Raw genomic sequence first — 11,087 nt, forward strand, 5'->3', positions numbered from 1 at the left:
GACTCCCCCCGAAGACCAGCGATGTAATTACTGGGAAATAACATTCACTTCATCACAGCCAAATTAGATTTTCACCATCGGCCGCTTTATTTTCACCCTGATCTCATTACCGGTTTGTGTTCACCCTCCCCGCTCATAAATTACTAACTGGACGGCTTGGCTTTGGATTTTCATCCCTACAGGACCTCGCCGTGTGATTGTGGATTTACTTTTTCTTTCATATTTTGAGGTTGATAAAAAGATAAAATGCAGCTCTGTGTTCATCAATACATCATGCAAGGAGGCTGAAGGAGGGAGAAGCAGCACAGGGAGCCAATCAGTTCATGTACTGACAAGATTCACGCTGATAGGAGGAGGAAGCAGAGTGACAGGGAGATCTGTACACCTGCTGTTCCCCTCATGTGGGGTTCCCACCATCCCTGTGGTGAGTTCCCATAGTGAATCAATTCATAGCTAAAAACCTGAAAGCTTTGCCTGCTTCTCGGGGTCCTCCTGGGGTCCCATCAATATTGCTAATTGCTGTTCAGCTGGTCATGTGATGCCCCCCCCCCCTTGGGAGCAGCGCTCAGATTTATTATCAGTAGAGGCCATTTATTGATTATCCAGGAAGAGGAACGCGGAATATCGGAGAACAATTATCAGGACGATGGATGGGGTGTCACCCGGCTGGGAGGGCAAAATAAATATATTACAGAAGGTTCATCCAGTTCTTAGATATACACAGCTCTGCCACAATGGAGACCTGATTTTTCCCTGCAGCAGTTCAGTGATACCTACAGGTCTTGTCCCTCCCCTGGTCTGTGATTGGACAGTGAAATGAGAAGCAGCAGACTGATGAGCTCAACTCTCTGTTACTCTGATTATAGTTGTCATTTAGTCACACTGGCTTCTATAGGATTCTGCTGGTTTGGCAGGAAAGCACCAATGCAGGTAACGCAGGTGTGCATGTCGACATGAAGTAGCTGCAAAGAGGCACGTGGTGATCCCCTCATTATCCTTTATCCAATGGAAGGGTATAAAGATGACCAATGATTGGTCACCTCCCATCCCCAGCTTGTAACCAGGATCAGTACAGGAGGGCCAAATGGATAATTGCCCATGGCCCCACCTCCTCTGGGGCCCCAAGTATAAGAATGTAAGGTGGCACAGGAAGTTGGATAGCTGTGCATTTGAGGCCCCAGCTTTGCCCTGGATCCTGAACCTGTGATTGGACAGTAAAGAAGCAGAAACAGACCGATTCCCCCATCCCCCCGCTTTGTCCTCTGCACGTTCCTTCTCAGCACATGTGCATGCATGACAGCTGATTGGCTCCTTGCACTGCTCCTCCCCCTGGCAGTCTGTGCAGGATAATATAGGGGCCGATGGGTAGGGAAATATTTTATTTCCCCTTATTCCTTACTCTCTCTCAGCCCGTCTGATCAGGGTGACATGGGATAGATTCCGGAGCCGGGGGCTGGGAATGGGAAGGATTGGAGGGTTCCTGGGGGACTAATTAGTGGCAGTGCAGTGACCCCGAGCTGTGTTATTGCCCCTCCGCCCACCAGTTAGAGCCGCCATCCATCTGCTGCCCATTGGAGGGCGTCGTGTTGTTCCTGTTAGTTACTGGCGGGAGGAGCCGCTGTCCCAGCCCCCAGGGAGCCCTGTGTGAGAAGGCAGCGATGCATGCTGCAGAGAGAGGAATGGAGGCGTGCAGCGCAGTACATGCATAGGGCATAGCTCACAATATTCCTAAAGTTACCCCAACACCTCACCTATTGAGGACGCAGCGCTGCACCGGACGGATTATGATGTGTCCCCAGAAGATCCTTCCTAATGTACAGCACTGCGTAATATGTTGGCGCTATATAAATCCTGTTTAATAATAAATAATCCCTGCTTAGCCACTTCCTGTTATAGGGTGACAACACTCAGTCCATGTTTCTCTGTTCTGCAATGTTGTCACCCAATCACATGCACTGGTGGAGATTATAAGTGACCCCGCCGATAGCTCAGGTATAGTTCACTAATTATCACACACCCCGAGGAATGCCAGGCAAAGGGGCTGCAGGGGATCCGCAGCAGTGAGATGCAACAAAGGATGAAAAAAGAGAAATTATAGGGTGACAACTCTTTTTCTCTGCCCGTCTGTTGTGCTGCTGTGTTGTCACCCTGTCACATGATCCTCTGACTGATACTACAAACGTCCACCCTTCCCCAGATTTCCTCCAACAATATTTACGTTGCCATCATTTGCAATCACCTAGCCCTAGAACCAGAAAAGGGCTCCTAGGGGCCCCTTTTATTGCTCTATAGAAGGATGTCACACATATTGTGTTTATTGGGATAGTGACATCACAAGGGGCGGCGAATCCTAATCCATCATTTTTTGTGCCTTGTGCCGATTTCTGGGGCCCCAAAATAGTGCGCCTCTGGGTCCCAGTGGACATGTGTCAGGCCTGGGTCGCAATATACCACACGCATTATAACGCACTGCATTGGTGGCTTATTCAAATCAGAATTCATCTACAGCCTCCTGTTATATGATTCTATAGAGCTCCTTGTGGGTGGGGCAGCAAAGCCTGGGCGTGGGTGGGGCAGCAAAGCCTGGGCGTGGGTGGAGCCAGAACCAGGGAACACCTGGCTGTATTTTTTACAGGCGTGAATCTATAGAATGGGAATTGCAGCAGTCGCCTGATACTCCATGGTCGCCAGGGCGGCATTTATGGCCAATCAATACTTGAATGCGTAATGTTCCCATGTAAGTGGAGCGCCAGCAATGACTGTGGCGGAGTATCATCCTCCAGGCAACCCCCAGTCAGGTGACTCCCAGCCAGCTGAGCGCACATTCGTTGTCACCGATGTAATGACCCCTCCCCTCCCCCTGGGGCGCCATTTCCATCTTTCTGGGTGTGAATGACACTAATGATGTGATGAACGACCAGTCGACGCGTTTTCTGACGCTCTGATTGATTGGCAACAATTAATTCCTGCCAATCGATGGACTCCCTCATTTACATTAATTACCCAACACAAACCTCCATGAACCGTCGCCTGGGGAGATGGCGGTAATTAAATCCGGGCTGAGCCATTTTTATTCCACATCCCGACCGCTCGCCGTGAATCTCATTATCAAGGGGCGGTAATGAGAATCAGTTCTGGGGTGACTCAAGACAAATGAGCGCCAGCATGTTCCCAGCCGTGGCAAACTATACCATCAAGTGAACCTGTCATCAGATTTTTTTCTCACATATGTAACATTTGCAGGGGTTATATAGATCACAGTTTTCACTCTCACGTTGTTTCTTTTGTCCCCAGAAGAACGTCACCATATTTATTCTGGTATCAGCCAAGGTCACTACATCCTGAGCTGACACGTTTCTGTGCTTTTCCTGACTGTTTTCACAAATGTCTGACACAGATCAGCCCCTACTGCAGCCTCTCCTTGTGTGCAGTCTCAAGAGACTGAGGAAATGCTTTCTTCTGCCTGCAGCAGACTGATGACATTATCCCAGCCTAGGCAAAGTCACTGACTGGAGCTCAAGGATGGACTTTACAAATGATAAAAGATGTTTTCTGAAATATGAAACTGTTTCCATATACTGCAAACGTACTCCTGGGGACATTCAAAGTTATGACAGGTTCTCTTTATACATTTTGTGTACCAGGTGATGTTTCCATTGGTCAGTGATGAAACTAATGAGGGCTCCTCTAATTTCACATTTTACATATTTGCTGTCCCATGTTGTAGTGTTGTGCTAACAATATGAACTGAAAGGTGGCGCCCTCTGGTGGCGGGCTGTGACCAGTTCAGCAGTACAGTGCAATAACTGGGGATGACTATTGCACATTCACAGAGTTTTCCCGACGTTCCCCCCTGCCTCCCCCACCCCATTCAGCTTTCCCTAAACCCTGACATCACTACTGAAGAACTTGAACTGTGAAGCATGGTGAAGCCTGGTCACCACCATGCTTCACAGTTGGGATGGAATTGGGCAGGTGATGGGCGGGGCCTGATTTCCCCCAGACATAACGTTTAGAATTGATTTAATCAGAGAATCTTCTTCCTCACAGTCTGAGGGTCCTTCAGGGGCTTATTTGCAGCTTAAATAGGGAGAAGGGGCTTCTGTCCAGCCCCTCCTCCATAAAGCCAGATGGGTGTAGGGTGCAGTTCTGGTTGTACTTCTGAAACTTCCAACTCCACACCGGATCTCTGGAGCTCAATCACTGGGCCAATGGTCACCTCCCTCACCAATGCCCTTCCCCCTCCATGGCTCAGATTGGTCGGGCCACCAGCTATTGAAGGGGCCCTGGTTGTGCCAAACTTCTCCTATTTCAGAACCATGAATGCCAGTATATCCCTCTCCACCCTCCTAATTCTACCCCCAGTATATCCCCCTCTACCTTGCTACGTCTACCCCAAGTATTTCTCATTCGACCCTCCTATATCTAGCCCTCAATATATCCCCCGTCTACCCTCCTATATCCACCCCCAGTATATCCCCCTCTACTTTGGTATATCTACCTTCCCTATATCCCCCTCTACCCTGCTATATCTACCCCCAGTATATCCCCCTCTATCCTCCTATATCTACCCTCCCTATATCCCCCCTCTACCCCACTATATTGACCCCCAGTATATCCTCCTCTACCCTCCTATATCTACTCCCAGTATATCCCCCTCCATCCTTCTATATCTACCCCCACTATATCCCCCTCTACTCTCCTATATCTACCCCCCAAGTATAGCCCCCTCTACCCTCCTATATCCACCCCCAGTATATTCCCCTCTACCCTCCTATACCTACTCCCAGTTTATCCCCCTCTACCCTCCTCTATCTACCCCCAATATATCCCCTTCTTCCTCCTATATCCACCTCCAGTAAATCCCCCTCTACCCTGCTATATCCACCCCCCAGTATATCCCCGTCTACCCTGCTATATCTACTGCCCAGTACATCCCCCTCTACCCTCCTATATTTACTCCCAGTATATCCCCCTCTACCCTCCTATATTTAACCCCAATACACCCCTCTTCTACCCTTTTGTATGAGCCTTCAGTATAACCCCCTCTACTTTGCTATATTTACCCCCACTATATCCCCCTTCTACCCTCCTAAATCTACCCCCAGTATATTCCCCCTCTACCGTTATATCTGCCCCCAGTGTATCCCCCTCTACCCTCCTATATCTAGCCCCGTATATCCCCCTCTACCCTCCTATATCTACACCCCACTATATCCCCCTCCACCCTCCTATATCTACCTCCATTTTCTCCCCCCTCTACCCTCCTATATCTACCATCAGTATATCACCCTCTACCCTCCAATTTCCACCCCCCAGTTTATCCCCCTCTACCCTGCTATATCCACCCCAGTATATACCCCTCAACCCTCCTCTATCTACCCCCATATATATCCCCCTCTTCCCTCTTATATCCACCCCCAGTGAATCCCGCCCTACCCTGCTATATCTACCCCCAATATACCCCCCTCTACCGTCCTATATCTACCACCAGTATATCACCCTCTACCCTTCGATTCCCACCCCTAGTTTATCCCCCTCTACCCTGCTATATCCACTCCAGTATATCCCCCTCTACCCTCCTCTATCTACCCCATTATATCCCCCTCTTCCCTCTTATCCACCCCCCCAGTGAATCCCCCTCTACCTTGCTATATTTAACCCCCAGTATATCCCCCTCTACCCTCCTATATCTACCCCCCAGTATATCCCCCTCTGCCTTCCTATATCTACCCCCAGTATATCCCCCTCTACCCTGCTATATCTACCCCCAGTATATCCCTCTCTACCCTCCTATATCTACCCCCAGTATATCCCCCCTACCCTCCTATATCTACCCCCAATTATATCTTCCTTTACCCTTGTATATTTCCCCCCAGTATATCCCCCTCTACCCTCCCATATATACCCCCAGTATTTCCTCCTCTACCCCCCTGTATCTACCCCCCTATATCCGCCTCTAACCTCCTATACCCTACCCCCCTCTATCTACCCCCCATATCTACCCTCAGTATATAACTCCTCTACCCTGCTATATCTACCCCCCTAAATCCGTCTTTAACCTCGTATATCTACACCCACTATATCCCCGTCTACCTTCCTATATCTACCCCAGCTATATCCCCCTCTACCCTTAAATATCTATGCCCATTGATGACTTGTGTTTGCTCAGTGTGTCTGCATGGAGTATAACAAGCTTCACCCTATTTATTTCCTTCCCCGGGGACACGAGCTGACGGCAGGGTAAGTACTTCTTATTGGGGTTACAGGGTGATCAAACAAGGGGGCTGACTGCCAGTGGTGGTATTAATGTGGTGCTGGCAGGGAAGAGTTCAATGTATTTGCAGATCATAGAACCCCATTCACTGTTCAAGGTGAAAGTAAACAGTTAATGAATACCTGTTGATCCTGCCCATTTCTGCTCTCTCTGACAACTTCCTTTAACAGGTGACAACGCTATCCCACCATCTTCTAATACTATTCAAATGTTGTCACCCTCCTGTGTGAGCATCAGTCAGCTGTGATCTACTCTAGTCAGCGCCCCCTGCTGGCTGATTCACAGTGCAGAGAATACAATATTTTAAATTTCCCAGCGGTCCAATCTGTACCCCACATGGACCCACAGCCCAGACATTGGAAGGGTTAGGACCCCTGGCGGCTTTTTTGTTTTATTAGTGCTGTCAGTGTCCCCTGTCCCAAAGACAAAACAGGAAGCTGCCTGGAGATATTTTCAATAAAGGAAGGAATTTCTTTCATTTTATTCTGCCATTTGCAGCCCCTATTTATTGTACTGCGCTATGGAATATGTTGGAGCTTTATACATGAAGAATAATAGTCACTTGTTTTAGAAGAATTAAACCCTCTCGCCATTAATAATATTATTTGTATTACGAGCTGATCATCATGGACAAAACTAATTCATTCTTTTTTATTCTGGCCCCCCCAGGTTGACTGTGACTCCCCCATCCTGGGTCCCCCTGATGGGACGCTGTGGACCAGGATGACCCCCAGAGCTCTGTGAATGGGGTGAGTAGTGCTGGTGATGGGAGAGCATTTGGGCCCTTCATTTCCTGGGGTCCCCCGGCACACATCTGGAATTCATTGCCAATAAACCAATGAACCAGCCGCTCACATTATAAATGTTTGTGACCCCAAAATATTTGGGATTTTCCTTGTGTCCCCCAATATATCATAATGAGATCCTATCCAGTAAATACCGCCAATGTGCTAAAGACAGAGAATCTTCTTCATTTTCCTATAAGCCGAGGCTGTTTAATCCATTGCAGTCTATTTGCTAGTAGGAATGACTGTAGCCTCCTGTTACATGACTCCGTGTGGCACAACCTTCTCAAGCTGCAATGAGTGTGGGCAGTGCTATAGTGGGGGGAGGAGCCTGAACTATTCAATGCGTGCCCTTAAAGGTAGCCACCCCTCCTCAGTCAACTCACCCTAAATCTGCATTCTGGGTAAAGAAAATTTAGATCCATGTGTATTCTTCCTACAATAACGATGGTTTTGTGTATTTCCTCCAGATCTGTCCAATCAGAGTGACACTTCACCAGTGTGCAGGAACTTCCTGTATTACAGACCGCTCAGTGCTGTTCTGTCTCTTTGTGCAGGGTGATAGGTCCTGACTCCGCCCCCCTGTAGTTATCTACAGGCAGCCTATAGTGGGTGGGTCTCTCAAGCCCCTCCCACAGCTGAGCTCCCTGCACAGGCCCTGTACAGCACTGTGAAGGTGTCTCTGCTACTTTTACAAGGTCCTATCTGGGTTTACAAAGCATTTGATGCTTACATGGTGGATTTATATCTTGTGTGGATAATGAGGAATCAATATTTTCCTTTAGTTCAGCTTTAAATTGGACTTTTTATTTTATTTTGCAGTATGAATGCATTGCATGCTACAGTAACAGTGCGTTGCGGTGACAACCTGTGTGCAAAGGCTCAGGTAGAAGCTTGCATTCACTTATTTAACCAACCTGTGATGATCCTGCCAAGGACTTCCTTGTTCAGGCACTTCCTGGAACGGAGTGCATGTAGAGAGGAAGTGGCTGCAAGGAGGCTGCAAGAGATCTGCAGCACTGAGATGAAACAAAGTAAAAAAACTACTAATTGTTGATGGCACCGAGGGAACCCAAATATCATCCCGGGGTTGCCGCACATTAATCTGCTCAATTTATTTTCTCTTTGAGGTTTTGTCCTCGTTATCGCTCCGGCTGGTTCCAGGGACACACAATTGGCAGCTGAAGGTTTGAGCAGCGGGAACAATTTGGGTGAATGAGAGGAGAGGCCGATGAATGATGAATGTCCTCATTGTTTTCACTTTGTTTGTTTGCATTTTTTTTAAAGCGCCGGCACAACCCCGAGAGCGTCGTCTGCGCCGAGGAATTTGACAGTTTGTGCTCGAAATTTTTTTGGCCCTCTCAACAGGGGAAAGGTTAGCGGACAGGTACATGTGAAAATAAACACCCCACCCCCCTCAAAATACCCGGATCACCGGGGGATGGGGGGGGGCAGTCATGGGAAAAAGTAAGTACACCCTCCTCCCATTCCCAGCGCGTCGTAAAGAATCATGTGACCCATGGCTGGTTCTAAGATGATTGAAATCCAACAACATTCACACAGTGTCATTATTTGTGAAGCCGCGTGTGAAAAACTAAGTACACCCCATGACCCAATAGTTTGTGGCTTAAGGACCCACCACAGCATTTCCATGGGGTTGAGATCTGGACTTTGGGCCATTGCAGCGCTTTGATTCTTTTCTTTTTCACCCATTCTGTTGTAGATTTGCTGGTGGGTTTGGGATCATTGTCGTGTCACATGACCCAGTTTCATCCAATCTTTAGCTGTCACACAGATGGCCTCACATTTGACTCATCACCTTTGCACCACTGTGCTTCACAGTTGGTATAAGATGTTTGTGTGGATGTGCTGTGTTTGATTTTCACCAGATGTGGCGCTGTTCATTATGGCCAAACATCTCCACTTTGATCTCACCTGTCCTGAGGACATTGTTCTGGAATCTTGTGGTTTGGTCAGATGGAACGTTGGAACCCTAAACTGTGCCGCCATGTTTATTTTAGAGAGAAGAGGCTTTCTCTGGGTTTCCTGTCCAGTCTTTTTTAATTGTCCTGACAGGAACAATCCAACATGCCGAGGAGTCTGAGATGGAGCTCTTGGGGGTTTTGCCAGTCCCACCAGGTCCAAACCCTGTAACTTACCTCCGTTATTATTCCCACCAGGTCCTCTCCTATATCTTAGCTGGACTACCAGGCCCACCAGGACCCGGTCCTATCACGTACCTTGGTTAGTAGTCCAATTGGGTCCCCCTTCTATCATAGCTTGACTGCCAGTCCTACCAGGTCCCACCTTTCTAACTTACCTTGACTCTCAGTTCTACCATATTCCTCCTTTTACCCTGACTGCAAAGCCCACCCAGTCCTGACCCTATAACTTACCTTGATTATTAGTCCCACCAGGTCAGACCTCTCCTACCAGGTTCTAAAACATTATCATAGCTAGGACCACCAGGTCCTGACCTCCTAACTTACCTTGATTATTGGTCTCACCAGGTCAACCCCCTTCAATCGTAGCTTGTCTACCAGTCCCACCAGTTGTCAACCTTCTATCTTAACTGCAGTCCCAGCAGGTCCTCGCCCCATAATTTACCTTGGGTATTAGTCCTGCTAGGACAGCCCTCTCCTATTTTAGCATCCCTGACACTCCTACCAGTTGTCAACCTTCTATCTTAACTCAAATGCAGTACTTCCAGGTCCCATTTTCCTAAAATACCCTTGTTACTAATCCCACCAGGTTCTTCCTTGTGTCTTAGTTTGACTGCCAGTCCTGCCAGGTCCCATTCTTCTAACTTCTAACCAGGTCTTCCCTTCTATTTGAGCTTACCAGTCTTCAGGTCCCTCCTTCTAACTTAATTTGACTGCCAAACCCACCAGGTCCTGACAATTTAATTTATATTAGTCCCGCTAGGTCCATCCTCTTCTATCCCAGCTTGACTGTCAGTCCCACCAGGTTCAAACCTTCTATCTTAGCATCATTACCAGTCCCGCCAGGTCCCAAAAGTGTCCTAACCCTCTATCTTAGCTTGATTGCCAAACCCACCAGGTCCACAATCCTTACTGCCAGCTCACCAAGTCCTGACCTTCTAACCAGGTCCCTCCTTCTGTCCTGGCTGCCATGCCCACTTACCTGGAATATTACTCCAGCCGGGGTAACTCTCTTCTATCTTACCTTGATTGTGAGTCCTACAGGACCAAACCTCCTATCCTAGCATTACTGCCACTCCTCTTAGCTTAACGACTAGTTCCACCAGCCCTACTAAGTCCCACCCTCTATGGTAACCCACCAAGTCCTGACCTTCTAACTTACCTTCAATATTAGTCCCACCAATCTTATCTTGGCTGCCAATCCCAGCAGGTCTCCTTTTATCTTAGTATTACTGACAGTCCTGCCAGGTCCCACTTTTCTCACCTTGATTTCTTGTAACCACCAGGTCCCCCCTCCATCTTGACTGACAGGCCCACTAGGACCTGAACTTCTATCTTAACATCACAACCAATCTAATAAGGTACCAAAACTGTCCTAACCTTCTATTTTAACTGCCAATCCTGCCAGGTCCACCAGGTCCCTATCTCACCAGGCCCCGACCTTCTATTTTACCTTGACTACTTGCCCCACCAGTTCACCCCCTTTTGTTGTATCTTGACTGGCAGTCCCACCAGGTCCCCCTATCTCAGTCAATGGAATCCACCATGAGCACTTTTTCACCCGTTGGCACTAAATATAACCGAAACATCTGGAATCATCTCGTTGGTTTCAATGACTGGCAGCCTGGGGTAGATTGGCAGCCAGCAGGGGTTGCAACTGCTGTAAATCCATCTGAGCCGGCCCTCAGTGCCCCTGATAGGAGGGCATATTTGGAGTTGAATTTTACCCCATCATCACATCAGGTTGGTTTGTGGCCCCATCATCTCAATAGGTTGGTTTTTGGCCCCATCATCTCATCAGGTTGATTTTTGACCCCATCATCTCATCAGGTTGGTTTTTGGCCCCATCATCTCATCAGGTTG

General features: G+C 48.2%; 1 protein-coding gene across 1 annotated transcript in view; it reads left to right on the plus strand.

Moving 5' to 3' along the window:
* The first annotated feature begins 6,207 nt into the window (after positions 1-6,207).
* GAS2 (growth arrest specific 2) overlaps positions 6,208-11,087 on the plus strand; it is a 47,755-nt gene continuing 42,875 nt past the window's right edge. The window contains exons 1-2 of the mRNA XM_072421574.1: positions 6,208-6,243; positions 6,947-7,026. Coding sequence (XP_072277675.1) covers positions 7,022-7,026 — 5 coding nt within the window. The 5' untranslated portion in view covers positions 6,208-6,243; positions 6,947-7,021. The remainder of the gene's footprint in view (positions 6,244-6,946; positions 7,027-11,087) is intronic.

This window comes from Pyxicephalus adspersus, chromosome 9, assembly GCF_032062135.1.
Source record: "Pyxicephalus adspersus chromosome 9, UCB_Pads_2.0, whole genome shotgun sequence".
NCBI lineage: Eukaryota > Metazoa > Chordata > Amphibia > Anura > Pyxicephalidae > Pyxicephalus > Pyxicephalus adspersus.